The following is a 26,381-nucleotide window of genomic DNA, read 5'->3' as shown; positions in this document are numbered from 1 at the left end:
AGAATATATACATTTAGAAAAAAAGATAACTAAAGATAAATGAACCTGGCTCCTTCTGGAAACTTTAGAATTCACAAAACCACAAATGCTCTGAATTTGCCTTTCTCTCCTGCTATTCCACTTGCACAGTAGCTCATAGGAAAGAGTTCTTCTCCCCCCCCACCCCCGTTTCCCTTCCTTTCTTTCGAGAATTATCTTCCTGTGCAGGAGCAACGGAGTAACCTCAGCCACCTCCATCACAGCCCTTCCTGTGCCCCAGCAGAAAGGCACATCAGGGGCATGGTCACTGCTTCAGCAGTTTCCAGGTAACAAAATGGCTTTTAAGATGCAGTTGCCAGCTGGTGTATTTTTAGTGTAGTCCTCGGGGACCTGAACTGCCCCAGGTTAACGCTGAGAACACAGCAGTAAAAACAACAATAACAACAGAACATCCACCTGTGCACAGCATGCATACTACTGTTTCTCTGGAAAGATCCATATAACAAGAACACCTTGGCTTTTTATTGCTCTGCAAATTAAAACAAATGAGCAGCACTAAGAGCAGTAGCAATAGCGCTGCAGATAAGCACAATGAAAACAGAGCATTTGTAGCATATAAACACTGAGAAAGTGCTGCCTGCATATTTTCAAACTAGCAAATCTGGGACTTATTTATGTTTCAACCCCTCTCAAGCAGGAAATTACTCCTGTTGAGTAGAGAATGGCTGGAACTACAACAGAGCAGCACAGTTCGTCAATTATGACTGCTACTGTCAGAAGTTAAAATACTTATCCCCACACATGAGGGTCTTCAATGACACAGGGCTGGTACATGTGTTTCTACATCCAAGTGCAGCCCTATTCCTAGAGTCAATGCTAGAATCTGTGCAATAGGGCTGTGGGCAGGCCTTGCCCAGGCTCCGCTGCCCATGCTGACTCTTAGCAACCACATACTCTCTCCTCTAGGTAAAAGGAAGTTTGTGCACCACTGTACTTAGACTATTAATTTCCAGACTTCACTGTATGTTCATACAGTACAAAGGGAGGAGGTGATTTCCATAGCATAATAAAGTATTTATAGTGCTGCATTAATTCAAAAGACTTAGTATATCCATAAAGCTTGTATATACATATACACATTCATATTAGCTTCCAAGACCTGCATACCCTGCACATTATGCAGTATCTTCAGTGAAACTGTCCAAGCAGATATAACTGCAAATATTAGGACTTCTACTGCTTTTGCAGAGTTCATACCTCTTTGAGATCTGCATATTTATAGTCAAAGGTTCCCATCACTACAATATGAGTTTAAAGAATTCCATTTGAATTACCTTCAGCTGTGTAAGGTCCTCATCAGTCAGACAACGGCCTTCTGTGTTCTTCAGTTCTGCATTTGCCCATGCATCGATTGTGCCAGATAAACCAAGAAGTTTGTCCCACAAAGCCTGAGCTCTTCCCAAATTATCACAGTAGTTTTCAGTTTTTTCATTGATCTACCAGGAGATTTATGCACAGCAAACACACACAGATACACAAAACACTGAGTTATATTCTAAAAACAAAGGCAAAGTAATAAAATCTGGGCAAAACGAAACCACCCACATAAACAATACACACAGCAAGGGAAAAAAAATCTCATGTGTCTTCACAGCAAACTGGTCATGGAGAAGATATTTAAATCCCTGCTACACATGTCGCTAAAGCCACCAATCAAAACAGCAGCTTGCCAGTTTTAAGGCAGGTTTAGGAAGGAGCCTTGCTCATTAATGTTTATCTACTCTCAGTAAATACCATCTAATCTCAGTATTGATGCACTGCTTAGACCGACTGTGGCAAACATATCTCCCCAACAGCACCAGCACTGTAATTGTCCTGACTGATTCCAAAGTCTAAACACACTGAAGTTGTTACAGAAGCTTACAGATTCATGCTGAAAGCACACATGTTGCCCTTCTGCACTTCCCACCATCATTTACTGTTAAGATCACCCATGATATAAACTACCCAAAGCATTACACCAACAGACACTGTAAACTTAGCTCCGGATTTCTCTCCTTGCCATATTGCACTTAATTTACTCCAAATATTACACATGAGTCAGAATCAATTACTATAATGCATAGCGGATAAGACCACCCTGATAATTTACTTTTTACATACATCCAGCCATCTGTCCACAATAATGTTAGCCTCATTCTCAAACGGAGGCTCCTCAAAGCTTCTCATTTTATTGAGCTGGAACTGAAGGTTTTTGCAGATCTGATTTATTTTGTCTACATCTTCAGCGTGATCATTAAATTCCTCTTTTGCCTCTTCAATCTGCAAAAGAGACCAAGAGGATATTTGCAAGCACGTTTACTTAAAAGAGTTTATTCGGCAAAACATTTTAAGTGATGTGCTGTTTACTTTCAGTTTAGATAAATTAATAGCATTACACAAAATAACCTCTTCAACAGAATATGATGAGACTACCAATGCATTCTCTGCCACTGTATCCCTGCCATGCTGCCAAGTACATTTTCTTCTTCATTCTGTCACTGCTAGCAGAACAGCTGAGTGAGAGCTATGGATAGAGTACTTCTTACTATGAGACCTTGCACGGTTTGATTTAAAGAAACAATCACAACATCCATGGGACTACATATGCAAACACAGCATCTCAGTTACAAAAATAAACAACGTACAGTGTAATAATTGTCTCACAACCTTGTAACCTGGCACTGTGATCCCCACGTTTTGAACTACTTTCATAAAAGCATAAGAGTCCACTTCAGGATTGTCAAATCTGCCCGAAATAAAATCGCCAATTTTTCCTATTTTCTACTTAAACATGAGACTGCTTTCTTTGTGCTCGATTGCAACATCGGTGTTTACAAACAACACGGAAACCTACAGGAAAAGAAACACTGACCTCTAGCGTTAGGCAGTTTGTTGTTAAAAGCTCTAATTCCCAGAGATTAGAAGCATCCTGCCAACCAGAGATAAGGGGAGGGATGGCAGAGCAGCACAACTCTCAACAGGGCAGATCTTCTCTTTTACCATTATACTTAATTACAAAAAAGAGTTTAATACCGAAGGACATATCTGTACTATGCAGCAGCTCTTGCAAACCTGCATTCTGACACTGGCAGTTGCAAAACAGGCAGAGGAGTATGAGCTGTAAGCCAAGCAAGGGGTCTCCAAAATATTAGAGGCTGGGCATGCAATCAAGCTCCCCTGCAGTGAAAGCTCAAGCAACATGAGGTGCCAGAGGTTCCACCAGTGAAATCAAGCAAAGATCCTGCTTGAGCTCAAGAGCAGATGATGCACACAGACACCACCATGAGGGAAGAAAACATTTATGCTTCTTCTTAAATCAAATCATCTCAGGCACTGGCTGAGAGCGAATGTTCCTGAACAGTATGGTTGATGCCTCATCAGAAAGCCTAAACAGCTTGTTATGTGATCCATTCAGGAAAGGTGAAACCTGTTCACCAAAATGATTACAATGGAAATGCTGCTGTTCCACAGTCCATTAGCTATGGACACCTACATCCAGTACTTGCATTCATTTACATAATAATCATGTAGCTAGCAGTCAAGCTTTTGTCTAAACCAAAACACAGTTTGGACAGCAAAGTCAGTATGACATCAGAGATTTATGTTGCAAACACAGCTCAATAAAATACTGAATTGTCAGGCCAGCCAAAACTGTTCTGGCTCCCATAAGTCTCCATCCCATTGCAGTTTCATGTTGGCAACCCCAGGCAGGCTCTGAACAAGCTGGTAATGATGTACAGCAAGGTACACAAGTTCAAGCCTGGGAAGCAGAATAGATCTGTCATGATTCAGTCCTTCAGTGGATATGCCATACTGACACAGTCTTAAACCTCCTGTTCTTCAGCCTGTTTCTCAGGGTTAGATGAAAATCTCCACATAACACTGTGCAGTGCAAACAAACCCTTCAGCTCTGACTATGACCTGAGCAGGAAGAGGATGCAGATCTAAATTCTTGGTTATACATTACAAAACAGCAGATGAACAAGCAGTTCCAAGGAGCTGCATTAGATATTATTTTTGCTTGTGTTGTTTACAATTTTTTAAACCATCTCTTTTTAGTGAATGAATTTTGCTGCTTTCTTATATTTGCAAACTACCTACTACAAGGTTTTAAACTTGATAGAAAATATAAAAATGTTCCAAGGAATATGAGTGAAATTGCTGATTTCAGAATGTGTTTTTTTTTGTCAGAACAAGATTTAATTTTGTTTTTATATTGGATCAAAACAGTTTTTTCCATTTTAGATCAAAATCTCCTTTAACAAGAACTTGATTCACTAAGTAAAGCTAGTCATCAATTTAACATCACAGTATAGTCCTTACAAGTACCTTGGAAGCCAAAGTGAAAGTAAGGACTTAATGTTTACCCTGAAGTTCAGGCATACAACCCTACACACCTGAACAATCCTACACTCCCAGGGAAGGTAATTTATTTATTCGTTTAACTTTTCATTGAGTTCCTCTCACTCACCTTTGTTATCAGTCTGTTCAAATTGTCCTTCCCCATGTACGAATTTTGCTGTGAAAGCACAATCTCCTGTTTCTGGATGATGCTGGTTAGACTACTTTTGCAGCTTTGATACTGCTTCAGGAGCTCCAGAGCCCTCGCACACTGCTCCTGGCTGTTGAAAAAGGAGATAAACTATTTACTGACAATGCATAAAGGAGCAGCCTAAGCCTCCCCCCTGCTGCCCTCACCCCTATATACTTGTGGGGAGTCCACACTCTCTTACACTTATCAAATGAGGTTCCTTAGTTTTTTCCTGACTCCCCGTCAGCTGTCTTCCTTCATTTGATTCAGTCTGACTTCTTTTTCAATGTGCTGGCATGACATTCACAGCTAACATACAAGACACCAACAGCCAGACTTTTCTTTTGGACACCAATCAAGTTCAATATGTCACTACATACCAGTTACATGACAGGATTGTGATTTCTTAAAAATAAGTACTATTAATGAGCTTTGGCTGCAGATTTATATCTACCATTCTTAGCATCGTGGCATCCTACAGCACTGTAAAACTACATTTCCTACTGCATCAGAATTTCACTTACTTTGCAGTGTGGTGTAAGACTTTTTTGCTGATTCATTTCATAAGAAAACTTCTCACTTGTAAAATACTATTTAAAATACAACTTTTGTCCTTACCATTCAGCAAGCAAGAGTTTTGTATCCTCCCATGATCTCTCTGTAACTCTGCATTGTTCATTTGATTCTTCTGCTTTTTCCTCTTTCATCTGCAGGAGCTTATTAGCAATTTCTCGCACAGATTTCATTTCAACAGCAGAACAATCTAATTCCTTTTCCAATTCCATTAATGATTTTAACCTTTATTAGGGAAAAAAAAAGAAATTGAGACTTACACTAAAGCAAGTTTTTTTTTTTCCATCACTGTAATCTCTGTAGCTCTCTAGAATTTCATCCTGAGCTGAACACACTTAATATATTAAATGACATCGTAAGAAGTGTAATTTGATTTTCAGATCATGAAATTTGACAGTCTTTAAGATGAGTTATACTGACCTAAGAGTTGTTTGAGAAAACAATCCCATATCCTTAGAGGCAATGAGTTCTGTATGAACACAGTAAATTATTATGTATAAAAATGTGATGTGCAATCTGGATATTTTTGAATAAGGTCTAAGAAAGGAAGTTATGGCATAGTGTGGGAATTCACAACTATAAACCCCTCTCTCTTTTTCCCCACACTAAGACTGTAGTGAACTGTTTAATCATGCTTTGTAAGGTTGCAAAGAACTCCTCTGAAACAGTATCTGAGATACAGGAATCATGTGAATGACTTACTCAAGGTATGGTAAAATAATGCTATTACTCAGGGGTCTAGATCACATTGCTGCTCAGGAAGAACTGTCTCAGAGTTATCTTACTGAAAACTAAGATCATAACAATCAATCTCCTGTTTTCTCTTCATCAATGGTACTTCAAAGAACCACATACATTTAAAACAAAATAATCAAAATAAATGGAGAAGGCTTCCTTTTTTAGGTTGTAAGGGAATGAATCACAACTCACAATCTTTCAAGTGCAATGAAGAGGCTTTAAGACACCATCATATTTCAGTTCTACTGCAAAGAGTCCACAGACACTCTGAATTCACTGAAATTATTTAACTACAAGAGCTCTGAGAAACAATTCACCTTTGTTGAATAGCTGGAACTGTTGGATCTTTCAAACCTATTTTGTTAATTCTATCACGTAGATCTTGAATGTTTTTGAGAAGTTCATCATTTCTGGTGGAAAAAGCCTTGTCTAAATCATTTGCTTCTGTAAACATCTGTTCACTTGAGTGATCACCTTTCGCATTCAGCTCTTCAGATAAAGTTTGAACAAGTTTTTCACAGCTAGTATTTGTCCCACACTCAGCATCTTCCAAGCAGATATCAACTGTTTTCAAGCGTTCATCCAAACACTGAGCCTCTTTTGCCATATGAGAAACTTCTCGCGCTGCCTCTCTCCACGTTTTTCCTGGTATTTCAGGTTGGCCTGAGAGATTTGTGAGATGTTCAAAAGACTTAATTTTTCTCAAAGAGGCCATAAAAGCTTCCAGATCTTTAAGGACTGTCTCTTGGATTTGCATTTTATGGCTCACTTCTTCAAGCTGGTTTTGATAATAAAATGTAATTTTACTTGCAGCTTGAAGATCTATTGGATGAAATTCATCTCTTGCTGAGCTATCTAGGTGTTCCAACTGCTTGCACACTTCAATCTGATTTAATATGGATCTCTGTAGCTCCTGAAATAAAGAAAAACACCAACAGTGTTAGTAAGTGAAAGAAACTCTGAATCCTGTATTCAAGCTGAACCAATGAAAAACAAATTCTACCAATCCAAATAAAGTGTATGTATTTAGATTGTTAAAAGCGTGAAGGAGAATAGCTTTTGGACTGTGGTGGTTGAAATTTCCATTACAATTTATTTCTGTGGAAGAGCTAGCTATGGAAACAATATCAAATGCAACTGATGTGCTAAATCTGTATCACTAGGCCTATACATTCAGTTCACCGTTTGCTAAGAGATAACATCCATCATGTTAGAAATCCAAACATAAGTTTGTACGAAACAGGAATCATTAATGCAGAATGACTGTCACAGCAATAGAGTAACTATTTTAAATACGGTGGTTAAGAAAGAAAAACTTTTTTTTCCTACTCTGAGTTTTGGTGAAGGGTGGGTTAAAAGAGAAAAATCAAATAAAATGGTATTCCACATACAGCAAATTTATTCAGCATTATCCTTGTCAGCAACCAGACAAATAGGACAGAAAGCTGACGAGATGAAGCTTGGGACTTGGAAGTACAGGTTGGCACACAGATGACTGTTACTTCTGCCACCTTAAGTTCTCTTTTGCTGTATTTTACACACATATAAAAATCTCCTTGTGAAGCCTGCTCATTACCTAGTTAAAGGATTATGCAGCCCTCAGACAAACAGCAGTACATCAGAGTTGTGAAACCTCAGAAGTGCAAATCTAGGAAAAAATGCAGGACCCTTCCAGCCAGGAAGGGTCATCTCAGACAAAGAGTGCATATGATCTCTGCCCCAGAGCCTGAAAGACTGAAACTCTATTCAGCTTGAGAGCCAAGGGCAAACAAATGCAAACTTTCAGTACTGTGTGGGAGTCTATGTGTTTAGCAGGGACAAAGCAACATCCACCCTGCTTAATAGAAAGAGCAGAGTCCAGAAAGATACTGAAAGCAGCTAAAAAAACCAATCTTGCTGCACATTCAGATCCCTCCGCAGAAGCGATTGAGACAGCTACGTTTAGCTCATTAATTAACACCACATCACTTACAGCCAAGTGGGGACAGTGTAAATCTGTAACAATGAAAAGACCTGAGCGAAGATTAAACATTCATTGCTATGCCTTTTACAGCAGAGCTTATCAAGGGTGCCTGCTTGGCTCTACAGGAGCAACAACATTTAAAGCAAATGGATTAAAATGCATTTGGACATCAAAAGTTTTGGGAAGTATCATGAATGGAGCAAAAGTCTAGTCTTAGTAAGAAACCTTATGCAGTCCCCTAGTTCCTAGGGATATTAAAAATTGTTCTGGTTGGGATGCTGTCCCTGCTTATCAGCATTTTTCCTTACCTTTAGGTCTTTGTAAGTAAGATCAGTGTTCATCAGATTAAACTGCTGGATGCCTCTTTTGTTCAGTTGTTGATTTAATTCACATAAAAGAATGGACTCATTTTCTATTGGTAAAACAATTTCCAAGGCAGTCCTTAAAGAATTCTTTCTATAAGAAAGGTGAAGAAACGCAAATTGGGAAAGCAGCAAGAAAAGACACCTGACATTTTACCACACAAAAAAACACAAAGATATTGTAATTGACAGTCTGACTGATCAATACTCTTTTTCTTCCTGAGGCCAAAGAAGTTTTTCTGTTGATAAATACGAGAAGCAGTGTGAACCATGGTCCATTTAACCAGAAAGCTGCAGGAAGTAAAAATGAGCTCAAGAATATTGCACAGTACTGTTACACCCTGAGCTTCTTGAAGAGATTCAAACTACCTGCCATGTATATTTAAGAAAAAGATGTTTTATGTAATTAAAACAAAAGGTGGTTAAAAATACGGGAACACTTTTATAACACACACTGTTCACTTCAAAATACACATTTTACTTATAACAAACAATTCCTTTGCTAATACCATGAAATGTTATTTCATACCTGGTACTCATAATATCCTGAAGTTCTTTCCATTCTCCTTCTAGTTTGCTTCTTGTCTCAGAAATAGCAGCCTGCTGCACTTCATCCACAAGGTTTTCTAAGGTAGATGAGATGTTTCCCAATTGTGTCCAACCAGAATTGATATCACTCTCTGCCCTCTAAAAGATACGCAGGGTTAACTGATTTAATACAATTCTGTTCTTTACAACAGACTGGACAGTTCATAAAATGATGATCACAAGAGTTTCTGGGGAAAAAGCTTCAGTTAAGTTTCTTTTTTCAAAGACTCAATTTTCAGCTGCACATGAATCTCTGTCAGTTTTTAGAAAGAATTTCCCGTGTCAGATACATGCCCTCACTACAATTTAGAAATGCTTGGTAAGTCTGGTTTAGCCATTTTTTACACAAGAATGAATAGAAAATATCTCATTTTAACTGTTTTCAAAAGATCAAAATGCAAACTTAGAGCTGAACCAAGCTCTAACACACTAGATACCTTCTGCATTTCTTTCAAAGGAAGAGCTGAAAAATTGCAATAATAAAATCTCTATCTCCAATTATATGCCTTGTGACACCACCTCTAGTTTCTCACAAACCTTGTTAACTCCTGGAAGAGTTTCATTCTGCATGTGCACTACTGGCATTTGATGGCTCAATTTTGAAGACTTCTCCAGCACTGGCCATGGTCTATCACTTACCATTCCTGCTATCTACAAAGCTGTTTTCTGCAGTTATTTTTTCCATTAGATCTTGCAAATTATAAACTGATAGCCAGTAATTTCCTCTTTTAGCAATACTGGCAGAACTCCACTGCTAAATAGGAATTTGGTTCTGCTAAAAGATAAACCCTTAATTTCTGTGTATTTTCAATAAACCTGGTTGTAAGGATGCTTTGTATCCCTTGACAGCACACATAACACATAGAAGGTAAGGGCTCTACAGGAGAAAATAACGATTAAGGCACCAAGGATGTTTTTAAAAGATGAAGACTGACTTACCTGTAATTCAAGCAATTTATTTTGAAAGCATGAAGTGCCTTTTATTTCATCAGTAAAGCCAGATGCTACCTTGTCTCTGCTTACTTGTAAAAGTTCCTCCAGGTTCCTTCTTTGTTTGTTATAGCTAAAGAAAGACACAATCACTTTCAGTGTGAGTATTACTTCTACTTTAATGGAACATAGCAGAAGTTGAGTATTGTCAACCAAGATTGCCATATAAAATAAGCACAGTTTATTGCAAATGCATGTTTTTACCTAAGCTGCAAATGATTGGGCATAAATAAGCAATATGTACAGTAGCTGTGACATTGCTCACATGGATAATTTTCATGTGCAAATGCCTTCTGGCATTCCTAACATTCTGTTTTATAATTGCAAAAATGTGAAATATTTAAAAAACTTTCCACTTTTCCTTAATGTTGCAGCATTTGGAGTTATTGGTAAGATGGATACAGATTTCTCTGTACCAGCTGTAAGTGTTCTTCCTATAATACTCTGATATTTGTGTTATTTAACTACTGCAGTGCTTTCTTATCAATTACAAAGAAATACTAAGTAAGCAGTAGTAGAGCAAGAACAGAGTTCTTCATATCAAAAGTGTACCCAACGTTTCATAAAGGCTATTGTGAACATCTAGTGTTATACCATCTCTTTAAATGCATGCATTTTTACTTTTAAAAATTACCTCTCTAATAAAGCTGGTGTGGGTAAATCACTGTCTTCCTGAAACATCTTCTCACAGCTTTCTCCGTTGTGATGTTTCATATCTGTTTCCAAAACTATATCTTCAGAGGGTCTTGATGTCTAAGTCAAAAAAAAAGATAACAATGACTGCTGCATCACACTGTGTCAAAACATAGTGAAGATCAGCAGATGTCTGTAATCTCCTTACAGAAGCAATTACTTCATGTGTGCCAAAGGAGATGAGAGATACCATTCATGAATGCAAGATGTGCTTTATCTCAATGAGCCTTAACAGTAGATTTTAGAAGACTTGCAGCCAGACCATTCATTCCTTCCACAGTAACGCTGGGGCTCTGCACATGTAACCGCCCCATCATAACTCTGGCAATCACAAGCCATTTGTGTGAATTTTTGCTGCAGAAACCAAACAGCACTGCCTTCTGTACCTTTTTTCAGGCTGCACATACCAGATTGTTGTGCACATCTCTTGTTCTTGATTCCAGGATATAGTCTCCTGAGTATAATGCCAGCTGACATCAGCTAGACACTTCATACTCCAATTACCCATGATGGAGCAGAATTTATCATTGTTATCAGGGACAATACAAGAAGTCTTGCAAGAGATCTTCCTTGACTACAGCCACTTCCTCAGTATCTGCCAACTTAATGTAAATTCCTTCCAACAGACAGCCTGCTTGCTGTCTGATGAACTATCTGCAGCCTCACTTCCATGAATGCTTATCCTAAATGAGCTATCCAAATCATAAATAGTAATGTCTTCTCTCCAAACTTTTTTCTTAGAAATTACATGGATTCTGGTTTTCCCTCTATTTTTCTAAGAAAACACCTTCAACTCTTCACTAATTTTCTTCTGTGTCCTTAGAAATTGTTTGAATTACTGGGCCACTATGTGGGATTTACACTTTGAAACAGCTTCACATATGGCTCTCTCAGTTCAAAAGCACTCTTTAGCAAAATACAGTGCAAGACAGGAGATTCACATATGTTCAGGATGCTTAGGGCCGTTACCTGCATGTTACATTTGAACATTTATTTTCTAGATTACCAAGTAGAACAGGGCTTTTGCTCTTTGACCAGAGCCCTGAAATCTGCCACAATAAGAACAGTAATAGAAGTAATCAGTTTTTCTTTTTGCCAGTGATCTCCACACTGAGCACTGTTTCTTAACACGAGGTATTAACTTCTTACCTCCTCTACTGAAAGGATATCAATTTGTTGAGTAGAAGTGGGCTTTTCTCCATTCTCAGAAGCAACAATGGAGCCCCTACGGTTTAAAAGAAATTTCAGCTTAAGAAACAGGAAGGTGAAAAAAGAAATCCTAGCTTATGATTAAAACCTAACAGCTGTGTGTAAGGGTAATCAAACATTACTAATTTATGAAATGCACTATTAAATGTTTAAAAAGTACGGTTGCCCATAGTAATGTACTTGGGAGTATGTTTACAATAGCACAACTTCTCCTCACACATCTGCTTTTTACAAGGCTATAACACATCATGCATTCAGTCACCCACTCTTTTTTGGATGGCTGTCTTTTTCCAGCATGAGACAGCAAGGCCGTGTAGGTATCTGCCACAGTTTGTTGCAGCTTTTCCAGCTTTTGTTCAGAGTCTGCAGCAAATGTCTGTAGGTCTGGGACAGTTTCTTTTGCTAGTTTTCCCAATATTTTAAGATCTTCTATTGACTTGCTAATTTCTTTCAGGCTGCCTTCACGTGAAAAAAAGGCCTAAACAAAGGAAAATAATATCGTAATCTAATGTTAAGCCATAAGGATAAGCAACTCTAATTATTCTTATACATGTTCCTATTTCCATTGTCTTCTCACATGAATGGATTTAAAGTATAAGCTGTCAAATCACAAGAGAAACATTTATCTTCCTTGATATTTTCTTCAAATAAAGTCAGGAAAGAAAGTAGGATTTTTGGGAATGTGTTCCCCAGATGCATTTCCAAGACTATACTCACACTTGATTTTCAAATTACTTTTGTAACTACAAGTTTAGTTACTTTTGATCATCTGCACACTGATATTCAAAATAGTGACTACAGAAAAAAATAGAATTGGAAAATGTATTTAAAATACTCCCAAACGGAAGGAATGCATCTAAGAATGTTTATTTTTCTTTTCTATTGCAAATGTACTATCGGGTCTGAATAAATTCATGGAAAGCAAACACAAAAACTGTGTTTACTTCAGCAAGGGCCAGAATTTCAACAGAGAACATTTTATTACCTTTCTAAGTGGTGGACTGGAAACATCAATACATATCAAAAAGGATGTACAAAAATGTTAGTAGCAATGAAGCTTAAAAACCATTGCAAGATTTACTATGCCTCACCCCAACAATTGAAAAATGGAAGTCTTATATCTAACTCTGATTAATATATATGCTCCATGAACAAAAAGTGGGACTACTGTACTGTGAGGAAATACAGTCACTGAAGGTACCAAGCTTTTTCAACTGTAGCAAAACAAGTGTAACAAATCAAGAACACAAAAACGTTTCTTATTTTTTACACTTTCCAAAGATAAATCTGTTTCATGCTTCAAGACTGACCTAAAAATAAATAAATAAATAAATAAAATGAAAAAAGATAACATCCATGCAAAAAGGAGATAAGTAATAAAGAGGCTATTATTTGCAGTCAGAAAGTCAATGAAATAGTGTGAAATAATTTTAGTGGCCTCTGTTCTCTGTTTACATAACAAAAGGTTTCTATTTCACAAACACAAGCTACTACATCCTCTAAAGGAAGCAGGAAGGACAATGCATTCAGAAAGAAATAAGTGAGCAGAAAAGGAAAGGGTCACATACCTCATGCTCCTTGATGAGCCCTTTGGTTTTATCCATATTTAGGAGTTTCTTTTCTTTACCTAATCGCTTATTGATTTTTTTAAACGTTGTGTTGAATTTCTTTTTTTCCCTTTCTAATAGGAGCTGGACACAGGATATAATTTCATTATGAACAGCCTGCAAAATTCAGAACACGTTATCCCTATGGGATGTAGAGACAGTATTACAAAGCAACTGAAAGTCTCAGAACACAATGTGACAAAAAAAAAACTGCTTTCCAAGATACAAGGCATAACGAGAACAGACAGTCTCCTTCCAATATTATCTCACCTCCCATCTCTTACAAATATCTTTACTCTTTTCTTCCACTACCAGCTTTTCCTGATCAGACGAAATATTTTTCAGTTGTTCAGCTGCTTTCAAAAAATTGTCAAGAACTTGATTGTCCAGAGCACTAAAAGCTTCCTGCAAAAAATAAAAAAAGCAGCATTACAAAAGATAAACAGAACTGAATGTAGCTTATTAATCTAATCAAATGTCATCCGTAGCCTATAAAAGACACATACAAAGCACATACACATGGCAGATGTGGGCTGTGATGGCCCTTGCATGGATGAAAACAAGGGCATTCTCCACTCCTGTGTATTCCAAAAGTGTAGTAGACACTATCAGTGTATGTCATACAGACAAAAGTGGATGTTATTCCTTTAATAAATCTTTCTAGGGGAAAATGAGGTACCAAGGAGAAAAGACTAAGGTCCCTGAACCCTGCTTATTTCCAGGGAGCATACACGGCCATGTCCCATGTCTGCCATAAGGTATGTGAAAGGTCTGCCCTGGTGCAATGGGACCACGTGAGCTCAGTGCAGCTGCCAGCCCAGGGCTGCCCAGAACTCACTGCGCAATGTGAGGCAACACGGGCATTGAGCGCTTCCGTTTTTCATACCTCACTATGGACCCATTTAAGAGATATCAATTTTGAGATCTGACACTTCCTTTATCATTTAGCCACTGGGAAAAGAAGTGGAGATTCAGCATTTATAATCATACTTTTCATAACTTGTCCAAGAATTCAGGCATATGATTCAAGATGGGAATCTTAATTATTTATCAGCTACCTGTGGTAGCTCAGAACAGGGAGCTGAGAATGATGAATAATTTACAGACAGGGCACTATATAAACTGATATACAGACTCATATTTCTTCATTCAAATTGTCTGTCCAGTCAATATATTCTAACAAAACTAAACTAAAAATTTGGAAAAAAAAAGAAAAAGAGATTAATAGCTACCCCAAAAAAATCTCAGCTTTTTAGACATTAAATAACACTAAGAAATACACCATTCAGCTGACTCAGAAAATGAACCTACCTCGTATCTTGAAATATGCACTTCAGGACTTAATTTTTGACTAACAAGTTGCACAACCTTTGAAATGGAAACCTCAATATCCTTCTGAGATTCTTCAAAATTGAGTAAAGCTTCCTTTTCTGAGGGTTTCTTCTCAGATTTAGGTAAGATGTTGTTCATGTCACCCATGACAGCCTTGGAAGAAAGAGACTTTTCAGAACATGCACAAGTTTCATTAGTTAAGAAATGTGATTGCTTCATAACATCACTCAAGTTTTTCGAGTTGAGATACTGATCTTTGAAATGTTCTAATTTTTGCCCCCGGCAAGAGTCTAGGACACCAGTTCCAACAGTATATACTTCTTTTTGTTTTACATGAATGGAAAGGAATCGTCCTAAACACATAAAGCTAAAAACTGTAGGTATAAAGAGCAATAACAACAAACAAAAAGTACCTCTACTCTGTCTTTGGCTTCTTTAATTCGTGCCTGCAACCCAGTGGTGTGCTGTTGGGACACCTGACTTGAAGCATTCTTCATCAGAGATTGCAATATCTCTTCTACTGTTGCAACTTTTTCTTGACACGAGATTCCCCTTGCAGCCAAGCTCTGGTAGAATGAAAAGTATTAGAAGTCTGCACAGTATTTATGTCTTTTTGTTTATAGAAACTGAATGAAAAAGCCAGCATTAATTATGGTCAATATTTGGCCAAGAACAAAATCATATATTCCAATAATAGTGTATTTTGCTGCAAAATCTCTGTGTCAGGAGTCTGCTGCCATCCACAGGGGATTCTGTTTGCTGACACATTCTCTCTGTCAATTTGATATCATCAGTATTTTGCCTCAAACTCAATTAAAAGTAATTATTTAAATGTCGTCTCTCATCTGAACAGCCTTCCAAAAGCACAAACCACACATTTGGATATGCATAACCTGATCATGAAGTCATCCAAAAGTAAGCTCATAATCCGGACTCAAACTTTCTTGTGGTATTGAGTGCTAGAAGGCAGGAAGGAGCTGGCTATTTTCCATGTAAAAAGTAATATGCCATAATTGAATATTTATCATGAAATGTCCTTATTAGAACTGCTTTGATCTATGAATATTCAACACATTTTCCTGTTTGAAGTTGACAATTAGCATTCTTTTAATGAAAATCAGTGCTTTAGTGGGCTCTTGACCTATTGTGCAGTGGGCAATTAGAGTCTGGATCTCTCCTGCTCACAAACATAAATGCACAATTCACTTATATATTTGGAGGCTGTATTTCAGGATGTCTTTACTAAATTAATTGTGTTCAACAAACTGGTGTCATACTGCAAAATGAGGATTAGTTTGTAAACATATGCCCACAAAAACATCATCTAGGACTGATTCTGGGAAATAACATCAAAATACTAGCACTGATTGACTTTTTAACACCTTGAGTTATAGCACAAAACCTGCATTCATTTCTTCATGATGAAGGTGCATTACACCCAACTCATAAATCCACTCTGAGAGATGAAAATCTGATGAACAAATATTTTAAGCTGTATGCATGTATGAATGTATTTCCATTTTCACCTGTAAATGTTCCTCCATCTGAGGTTCCACAGGTGTCTTATGACCAATTTCACCAAGCAGGCATTCAGTCTCTGCTGCCCAGCTGTCAACACTTCCAAGGAGCTCTTCAATTTTCTCCATGCTTCCTGGAAGTTCTCTGGCCTTTCCAGCAGTATCTGTGTTCTCTTCTCCAAGCTATGAACAGAGAGTAGGGTAAGATATTCACGCTCATCACTAGTTCACAGGGATCTACCCACTACCCCCCTGTAACATACAGTCATGGAGCTTACTTTCCAGCTTTTGCACTCAGCAAGCAATGAAGAACAAATAAACACCAAACTTATACTGGTAAATAAATCACCAGGGAGCAGGTAGGGCAACACAACTTGTGCCCACACAGGTATCCCAATGATAGATGGGGTAGATAGAATGACAGAATGTTAGATGTTAGGAATGATAGAATGATAGATGTTGGCCAAATTCAGGCCAGCAAGTGTGATGATGGTTTAATGGTACTGGTAATTGGGCCATATTTGCCCATGTACTGCATTTACTTATACATGTGTTTAAATAGTGTCCAGTGCAACACCAGAAAAATAACCCCTTATGTCCTTAAGCACTTGTAACATAGTCTGTTTCTGCTTTCTGAATGTAATTCGTAAAAACATCTCTTGAAATGTTGGGATGCCTCTGTGTGTTCTCTGTTCTTCTTGATTTAAAGCTGTTAATACTCAGTTGACTGAAAGATTTATTGAGCTCTGATTAACAAGCTGATAACGTTTAGAAAAGATGATTTTGAAGGCTGCTCATCAAAAGAGTATTATGAAACTGGTATCTTACAAAGCGTGTCCTCTTGATGAATTTAGCCCATCTCCTGTTCAGTTTCTTCAGCTCTTTGGCAATATTTGATCCAACTTGCACTTTGCTGACTTCAATGAGATAGTTTCCAGCTTCGTTTAAAGAACCATGCACTGAATTCCAGTCTGCCAGGAGTTCAGCAGGGATCTAGAGGGAGGCATTGAAATAATATCAAAGAGAACCCTGCCACAAGTTGATTTCCAAAACAAGGAACAGAAAAGCAAGAACAACCACTGTCATGTAAAACGTTTTCCTACCAGGTGGCTCTGTCCATCATGACTAAAAGAAATCCAACAACATACCTCTATTGGATACTCCTTTTGTTTTTCTTCCAGCCATGTCTTTAGTAAGCAGAGATTTTCTGTGTAATTACTCCAGGAAGACAGGACTTTCTGTAGTGTAGTATTTACATTGGAAATATAGTCTTTGCACATAGAAATCTTTGACTCCGCTGTCTTAAAAAGTTTGCTAATTTCTTGAGGATCTCCAGCTAGGATATCAAAAAGGGGATAATGTTATACATCTGGAAACAGAGAGATTTATTCAATAGGATTAGTACTTAAAAAAAGAAACCTAAGTGGGAATTAAAACTAGTGACAGCACACCAGTTCAAAACAGAGCTTTTCATTATGAGTTGATGAGTAGGAACTTAACTTACCTAAGTCAGGGTTGCTTACATTTATGTTTTTCAAGTCTTCACAAATGTGAGTAGCAGTTTCTAGCCGTGTTTTAAGTCTCTTTTCTTCAACGAAATTCTGCCAAAAGTGAAAAAGAATTGGTACAGGTAAAAATAACCCACATAAAACTTAATGGTAGCAAATACAGGTTGGGACACATTTTTTTCAATACGAGGCTGCAACCTGGGAGTTAAATGTAAATTAAACTAAGGCCATCCAGCAACCCATCTACACCCTTTAGTTAGAATTTGACCTGTTTGCTTTCTGCTCATGCAGAGAGTAATGGGAAATACAAACTCTGGAATGTCATTGACTGAGTCACAGCCATTTATGAGTCAGAACTACTTATTTCAAAAAGTTAAGCCCGAAGGCTATATTGAGAAAAGGTACCTGGAACAATTTGTGAAGAATTCAGTTATGTTAAAAAAGTGATAGAAGTGAAAGGTGGGTTTCCTTGCATGCACAGAAATACTGTAGTGCATACTTCCCACCACAGATCTAATATGATCCAAAATAGGGATGGAACAGGTTAGGAAGGAAAAAATGGGAGTAGAGGAAGAGACTTATGGTTTGAACATTTACTAAGGGAATGAGAGAGCTGGTCCGCAGGCTCTTAGTCTAAGGTGCATCTTACTCCATGAACCACAACCATAGAAAAAACATGGTAATAAGTATTTATGAAATCAACTGCATCAAGAAACTCAGTGCAGATTGATGCTGTATTCCCACCTCATTTATGGGTAATACTAATACCAGGGGAAAAAAAAAGAGAGAGAGAGAAAAAGATTTTGTACAACTTCTTGTTGCCTCCCACTAGGGTTCGGATGAAATTTCCATGAATTTAAGAAGGGATTTTCCAGCTTGAAAAACTGCAGAGAAACTTCAGAAACATCACGTTTCAAAAGGATAAGATAGTTGAAAGCATCCATAAAAGGGCAACAAAGCTGGTAAATGGGTTGGAAGGCACATTCTATGAGGAGAGGCTGAGTACATCTGGGTTGTCTAAACTGGAGCAAAAAAAGAGGCTAAGGGGTGATCACATTGCTCTCTGCAGTTTCCTGAGGTGCAGAAGTGGAAAAGGAGGTACCTGTCTCTTCTCACTGAAAGGGATGAATCAAAGAGAGTGGAGAGAAGAGGAATTATTGTTAGAGTGTGATTATGAAAAACAATTATTTTAAACTTACATTCCAACTTTCTAGCAGTGACTCCACGGATTCTTTTGTCCCGTATTTCACATCCCAAATATTTAGCTTCAATGTCACTTCATTGGCAAATGCTGAGCACAGACCATAGTGGTATTCAAGAAGGGAGTTGGAATTTATGAAACGAATATCACTGAATCTGCAAACAGTGAAACATTCCAAAAGTTGACTCAAATCATTGGATGCAGAAGGCATTAATGTACAGAGTTTTAGCCTAAAAAATTCTGAAATACAATTCTGATACAAAAAAGAAAGAGATGACATCCAGTGGGACCTGGACAGGCTTGAGCAGTGGGCTCATGAGAACCTAATGAAGTTCAACAAGGCTACGTGTAAGGTGCTCCACTTGGGCCAAGGCAATCCCAGTTATATATACAGACTGGAAAATGAACTCATTAGGAGCAGCTCTGTGGAGGACTTGGGGGTTCAAGTGGATGAAAAACTGGACATGCAGTCAGCACTGTGTACTTGCAGCCTGGAAGACCAACTTCATCCTGGGCTCCATGAAAAGAGGGGTGACCAGCAGGGCAAGGAAGATGATTGCTGCTCTCTAATCTTCCTTTGTGAGGCCTCATCTAGAATACTATACCCAGACCTGGGGACTCACAGTATAAGAAAGACAAAATGCTCTTGGAGTGGGTCCAGAGGAAGACACAATGATCAGCAGCATCTCTCCTATGAAAACAGGTTATGGGAGCTGGGCTCCATCTCTCATGGAGATTTTCCAGTACTTGAAAGGACCTTATAAATAGGAGGGAGACCAATTTTTTACGTAGTCTAAAAGTAATAGGACAAGGGGGAATTAATTATTTAAACAAAAAAAAGGGAAGATTTAAGCTGGATGGGGCCTTAGGCAGCCTAATCTACTGGTTGGCAGCCTTGTCTGTGGTAGGGGGTTGGAACTAGATGATCTTTAAGGCCCCTTTCAACCTAAACCATTCTACAATTCTATATGTAAAAGTCTTTACAGCAGAAGTAAAATTTTTAGAGAATAGTTTTTATTTTCTTCTTTTTAAAGTAGTAGTTCAATTTATGGAAAGCCTTAAACGGCTTGATAAGGGCATCTGTTATCCATCTGTGAAAGAATTTCATGCTGTATGAATGGATTCACTGGTTATTTTTGAAAATAGCCTTCAAAAGCTATATAGGGTTGCAGAGACTGTAAATCTCAGCTTTCCAATAAGGTAAAAAATAAAAATTAGGTACAGAATCCCCACAGCCAGAAAAATCCTTATTTTCAAAGAATTTTATTCCTACCTCAAGTGGGTACTTCCTATCCACACTAGCACAGAGCATCTGGAAAGCTCCTATTAATGAGCTTCATTTCGTACAAATAATTAGACCTTCAGTGGACTAACAAATTAAACTACCTGCTCAGAATACCAGTCAATATGTGCTTAAATGGAAAATGTTCTTTTTCTGCAAGGCACGGACACTTTATGTGCAAGTCAATAGCAAAACTAGAATACAGCATAGTCATAGGAGAAGGAACTTGAGTATTACAACCTTCTTTTCATTTCCTCTAGCTTTTCAGGCACTACTAGTGGCATATTCTTCTCATCTTTATTCTCGAATGATTGAAGGGCATCCAAGTGAGAATCAAAAGAATTCATCAAGCCCTGTGAAGAAAATGAAACAGTAAGTTATTCATATCAATACTAGAGTCAACCAGTATTAAACCTCACTAGAATCTGCAAGTCACCTGCTAGTACAGTGAAAGCCATTAAAAACAAGACAGCACAAGACAATCTCTCAATCTTTCAGTCTTCATTCATTAATGTGTCTGAAAGTCTTATCAATCATATCAACTTCTGAAATGTATATTTTACTATATTAACATGGAATTGTTCTTACTGCTGGCACCTAGTTAAACGTAAGGTGCATGGAACTACACAACCTATGCCATCAGGTTTTCCTCCTTGCTTTTATTACCATCTTTAGAGCAAAAATGAGTCCTTTTAACAGGTTCAGGATATTAAGTTTTTTCCTTCCTATATGTTAGCAAAACCTGAAAGCAAAACCTGCTGAATAAACTTATTGTATCGTATTTGATTAGTACTTCATTAGAATGCTCAACAAATTCAATTTAATATCATGCTGATAACATAAAACATTAATCATTTGTGAGCACTGTTGAGTAATTTCCCAGTTCTTCAGAGAAAGTAGAATTTCTATCAAGAGGCACCACTGTGGCAGCAAGGTCTCTATATAAATCATACTAAAAAGATTGGATTAAAAGAAGAGTAAATTTCAGCAGAATGCCTTCCTATCCCATCAAAGCAGATTTGGCTGCTTCTTAAGAAACTCAATGATTGTATCTACATGTCAACAGGAAAAAGAAAGAAAAAAAAAGCCCTGAATCAACCATGTCTCCCTCTGTCTCATTCTTAAATCATTACAAATACTTAGCTGAACAACGAAAATCATAGATGGAACAGCTAATGTTTAGCAAAGCCATTATTAGTGAAAAAAGAAACCTTTTCTCCTACCAGGCACTGACTACCAACAGTTCAAAAAAGTGGTGTTATCAAGCCACTCACAACAACCTCTTGTTCCTATTCTTTAAAGCTAACATCAAGGACTAGTTACAAAAATATTCAGCTTCCCCTTGTTCATAAAAAAAAACAAACAAGTAAAGTACCATAGTGATCCAACCAAGTGTTAATACACTTACTCCCTTTAAAGCTTTCTAACTCAAAGCATTTAAAACTTTATCAGTGTAAAGACCTCAAAAGACCAGAGTAAATAACTTGCATGATACTGAGGTATCAGAATACTTTCCATTGCTTTGAATGGAATAACAGAGTGATTCAGCAAATACTTAAGTTTAAACACATAAGCTGCGTGAACATAATGGCATGTAACCCTGAGCCCAAGTGCTTTTCTGAACAGGTATGTATCAAGCCTAGATTTAAAGATAGGGATGCAATTACTCTGTATTATTACTTAACAAACAAGTTGCAGGAACCACATAAAATAGCATAATTTTCTCATTCACATAGCATTTAAATTTAATCTCACTTCAATGAAGTCAAAAACCTTCCTAACAGACATATGCAGTTACTGAAATAAACCCACAAAAATCTAAGGTATCTTCCAGAGGGTTTTTCATCTCCAGAAGATAAACATATCCACACTACTTTCCAAAATATCAAACAGCAATTCCATAACAAGTGCTTTACTAGGTGAGACTAAAGGAGAACATTTGTCCGTGAGCACCTTACCTTAAACACTGAAATTATTTCACTGAAGAGTGACATGGCTTTAAATGGGTCCTGCAAATCAGGCAAATCTTCTGCCTGCAGATGTTCTACCTGCTGAAGCCAGGCCTCAATGCCATCCAGAGGTGGGGGCAACATCTGGTCCAGCTCTGATTTCCATTCATTAATCTTAAAAATAAAAATTAAATTTGTCACTGTTTTTCCTTTCTCCATCCCTAAGATAAATACATATCCTCTGCAAGTTGATGCTCCAGACAACCCAGAAAAAAAAGTAGGGAACAAGGGATGCTCTGGACCAGCAGTCTATTATATTATAAGAAGAGACAAGTGAACATTTCTTCTATAGAGAGCAATTATCAACAAAGCCCAACACATCCTCAATTGCAACAGAGGGAGACAACACAGCTAAACTCACTGCAAAGCACTGACCAACCTGATCTAGCTACATTTCAATCTGTGCTGTGGGAAAGAAAGTATGATCATTCATCATTCCTCTCTCAGCTGCAACACCATCTGAGCCATAATTTTGTCCCGGATTAACCCTGTAAGCATTAACAGGCCAAAACCTTTGATCTGAAGGCTGCTCAAAAATAATCAGATGCAGACATTTTTTAATTATTTATTTTTTTCCCAGATCTCTCATGGTCCTAAGGCTCAGGAAGCAGAAGGGTACACAGCCTCCTTCCAACTCCTCTTGGGCACTGTGCACCACTCCGTTTGTCTGAACTTTAGGTTCACGATCAGTACTGCTTTTATTGTTGCAAATAAAGTATCACCTCCCTGCTTTTCCCTGCGTATATCCTTGGGCTAAGTTTAGGATTCCACATCTATCACATTCACACATGCAACAAGGTGAGGTAGAATTGCCTCTGACCTGAGAGACGAGTTTACTCCATTCTTCCCTAATTTGCTGCTGGCCTTCGCTCAGCTCGGTTTCACTTCTTTTTGCTGACAACAGGGACAGAAATGCTTTTTTTTCTTGGTTAAATGCTTCCATAAATGACATCATTTCCTACAGATAAAAATGAAGAGTAATAGAAGGTAACTTAGATGGAATTCATGGATCTGAACACTGCCTTTGAACATATTGGTAGGAACTCCATTAACGTCAAAGGATGCGATGTATGGAAAGGCAAGGAACTAGATCTGAAAGTGCCGTTCACTAGTAAACTCTGTGCTTAAGATATTGTCAGTGATATCAGGACATGGTTCTTCCTTTCAACCAATAGAAAGTGCAAATACCTCCCTTCATGGCCATGTAGGCCATTTTTTTTTGCTAACTCTGACTACAGTACAAACCAAAGGAAATTTTACTTCAGACACAACTTATAGCCAAAACTTTGAGAATCCCTCTGTCATTAGCTGAATAAAATCTACTATAATTATCATCACAGAAATTGAGAAGCTGACCTTAGGAAGGCCCTATGGAATCTTGTCTGCGTTTTCAACTATGTCAATTAATTAAAAGACATTACTGTACTCTCTCCAAAAAGCCTTCCTCTGTTCAGAAACCAAACAGCATATAGGTTTCCAAAGAAAAAAATTTACCCTATTCTTCCCTTAATCATTTGAGAGCATTTGCCAAATTCAAGGTTTCCAACACTTGTTTCATTTAGCATTTTGGCCTAGGTAATGAAAACAAAAGTCTGTTTCTTGGAACATTTTTAATATTTACTTTTGAAAAAGCAGTTAAATACAAAATGCAACTTACTTTGTACTTCTGGTAATATGTTCCATTCTCTGTGTCCACTAGCAAATTTGATAACTTTTTTCCCTGAACAGCCAACCAGTTCACCGTCTCTGTTACTTTACCCTAGTAATTAGAGCAGAAAATTTCATGTTTCTGTTTAGAAAGTCTTGTTTTTAATTCACATTGTGCCACAAAATAACATACACTGAGCATGCAATAAGCCCCATTCAAAGCCTTTGAAAAATAAACAATGTTTTCAGGAGACTTTAATAAGCTTTGGGCCAGATGCTACTATAAAGCAAGGCCAAAGTTTTAAACTTGTCTCCTGGATATACAAAGCCACCCTAAAAGAAGAGCCTGATTGCAGCCTACCTAGAGGACATTATCAACATGGAGATTTGTGAATTAATGCAATTAATTAAGGCAATTAATGTGTAAACTCTAATAGGAATCAAAGAATGGTTTGAGTTGCAAGGGATCTTTAAGATCATGTAGTTCTTACTCTCCTGCTATAGGAGAATAGAGACAACAGACAACTTGGTTTTCCAACCACCATAGTTTAGGAGAACATAGATAACAGATAATTTGGTTTTCCGACTAGCCTAGCCTGTGAGGAACAACTGCTGCCTACTCTACATGCAAACTATTAAATTTAAAGCTGGTTGTTCTGCATGTTTGCAAATTTATCTGCTTCTACTCTAGTGTTTACACATTGATTTGAGAGCACACATGGAAACAGTCAAGCTTAAAAATGTGCTCTGTAATAGATAAATGAGGGGGAAAAAAAGCAAACACAAAAATGCACAAACTAAAAACAAGACCATCTGTACCGTAGTTCCAACTGTACCATCAAAATCTATGGCACTGTCTTAGCTGACACATAGGAGTATCACAAGGTTCAAGCCAATTCAGCCCTGTGAGTGGCTGAATCAGAGGATCACACTGTGAAGGATAACTGTTACTGCACCACGCTATAAACTAGGAAAAGAAAGTACTGATGAACTTGGTAGTAACAATGCACATTCATTACAGAATGCCTCAGTCATAAACCATATTGCATACCTGCATGTCTTCAGTCTCAGGCATATTTCTGGAGTATTGTAAAAACTGAGCCACGTAAGTCATGATTGATTTTTCATCTGGATTCATAACATCAACATCTACAAGAGCCAATACACCATTTACATAATTATGCAGCCCTCTAGACTTGATCACATAATTACACACTGTATTGCAGCTATTAAAACACATTACCATAAATATGTTTGTTTTGCTGTAGTTCACTTAACATATCACTGACAGAAATTAGTATGTAATGAAATTCCTTCCTTGGGAATACTTTAATATAACATGAGGAACTAATAAACAAGTTTCTTCTATGAATGGAAAAGTTTCATACTCTGTCTTCTTCATATTGTTCCTGCATATGCTGCCAATTCAAAAATCCTAAAAATCCCAAGTATACTCAGTGTTATACAATAAAGAACTGCAGGTTAGAGGATTACAGTGAAGATCAATATTTCATTTCAAACTTGAACCCAGCCTTACTTTCTCCTGTATTACAAGTCAACTTTGGAAGATTATATTAATCTCACTCCTTACAGCAAAGACAAGAAAGCAGATCACTTACCTTCTGGTTCAAGAAGCCGTGGAATATTGAGCTCCAATTCTGCAATTCTGAAAGCTTCATCCAGGTTTTCCTTATTGCTTCTAGCCTTTGCCTTCTCCAAATCTATTAGACCTGGTCTTAAGGTATTGATGATAGCTAAAAAAGGCAGTCCACTTCTCCAGCTTGACTTGAAATCGGTCACATTGATAGAACCATACCTATCCCAAAAATGATCAGAAACAAAATGTGACAGCACATTTACTCAGATGTCATAAGTATGAATCCAGAAATACAATATAAATTTCGTAATATGATGTATGAAGGAAATCCAAGAAGTTACAGAGAACTATGCCACTATATTTCTGAAGAAGCTGGGTCAGAAAACCACACAAACAATAGTACTCATCATTACAACCACATTTTTTAACTTGGTTTTGAAAAATGATAGAATGTTTTCATCTTATATTGCATTCTCAAGCTCAGCTTTACTGATTCAGTATTATTTCTGAGTAGTCTTTGCTCTCACAGTTAATGCATTCTATGGCATGGAGAAATAACAAGCAAAGCACTGAAGCTGTTGCAACAAAATAAAAGTGTTTGTCCATCAGATCACTGAGTACTGAAATAATTTTTGTCATTCCAGAGAATCCAGACCATAAAACTGATCTATCGCTGTAGGAGAGATATTTCTCTGTTACTTCATTTTGAACATCTTGCACTGAGTGGTGCCTGGACAGGGCTGTGAGGGGCCCTGAAAGCTCTCTGAGCCACACTGAATTCTAGGACAACTTCCCAGAAGCAGCTCATGTATTATGAGTGGAAAATACATAGGACTTCAGGTGATCAAACTTAGCTACAAAACAATGAGCCAGGATTTTATAAAAAAATTTCTTTCAACAAATACTCTGTGATTAATTGATAACAAAGTTACTACTTGCCATCACAATTCAGAAAGGATTATACATAACAGACAGTAATATCGTTGAAAAAAACAACAAAGAAATAAAAAAAA

At 37.5% G+C, this 26,381-nt stretch overlaps 1 protein-coding gene across 6 annotated transcripts in view; it reads right to left on the bottom strand.

Moving 5' to 3' along the window:
- Positions 1–26,381, bottom strand: part of SYNE2 (spectrin repeat containing nuclear envelope protein 2) — a 161,343-nt gene that overhangs the window by 116,990 nt on the left and 17,972 nt on the right. For 5 of the 6 annotated variants that reach the window (XM_065749049.1, XM_065749023.1, XM_065749014.1 and 2 more), the window contains exons 7-32: positions 25,391–25,587; positions 24,823–24,920; positions 23,782–23,883; positions 22,945–23,082; positions 22,074–22,238; positions 20,356–20,468; positions 18,832–18,988; positions 17,629–17,725; positions 17,273–17,460; positions 16,953–17,117; positions 16,134–16,307; positions 15,021–15,173; positions 14,587–14,760; positions 13,546–13,680; positions 13,237–13,392; positions 11,935–12,146; positions 11,609–11,684; positions 10,401–10,519; positions 9,716–9,839; positions 8,718–8,875; positions 8,135–8,282; positions 6,181–6,776; positions 5,171–5,350; positions 4,493–4,643; positions 2,143–2,301; positions 1,314–1,475 (exon numbers count right to left, since the gene is read on the bottom strand). In XM_065749049.1, the coding sequence (XP_065605121.1) occupies positions 1,314–1,475; positions 2,143–2,301; positions 4,493–4,643; positions 5,171–5,350; positions 6,181–6,776; positions 8,135–8,282; positions 8,718–8,875; positions 9,716–9,839; positions 10,401–10,519; positions 11,609–11,684; positions 11,935–12,146; positions 13,237–13,392; positions 13,546–13,680; positions 14,587–14,760; positions 15,021–15,173; positions 16,134–16,307; positions 16,953–17,117; positions 17,273–17,460; positions 17,629–17,725; positions 18,832–18,988; positions 20,356–20,468; positions 22,074–22,238; positions 22,945–23,082; positions 23,782–23,883; positions 24,823–24,920; positions 25,391–25,587 (4,297 nt within the window). Of the gene's footprint in view, positions 1–1,313; positions 1,476–2,142; positions 2,302–4,492; positions 4,644–5,170; positions 5,351–6,180; positions 6,777–8,134; positions 8,283–8,717; positions 8,876–9,715; positions 9,840–10,400; positions 10,520–11,608; positions 11,685–11,934; positions 12,149–13,236; positions 13,393–13,545; positions 13,681–14,586; positions 14,761–15,020; positions 15,174–16,133; positions 16,308–16,952; positions 17,118–17,272; positions 17,461–17,628; positions 17,726–18,831; positions 18,989–20,355; positions 20,469–22,073; positions 22,239–22,944; positions 23,083–23,781; positions 23,884–24,822; positions 24,921–25,390; positions 25,588–26,381 lie in introns of all 6 variants that reach the window. The other variant, XM_065749007.1, reaches the window with a different exon arrangement.

Source organism: Cyrtonyx montezumae, unplaced genomic scaffold, assembly GCF_038088225.1.
Source record: "Cyrtonyx montezumae isolate F1298 unplaced genomic scaffold, pur_monq_1.0 scaffold_10, whole genome shotgun sequence".
NCBI lineage: Eukaryota > Metazoa > Chordata > Aves > Galliformes > Odontophoridae > Cyrtonyx > Cyrtonyx montezumae.
This window is presented reverse-complemented; position numbering and strand designations above follow the sequence as displayed.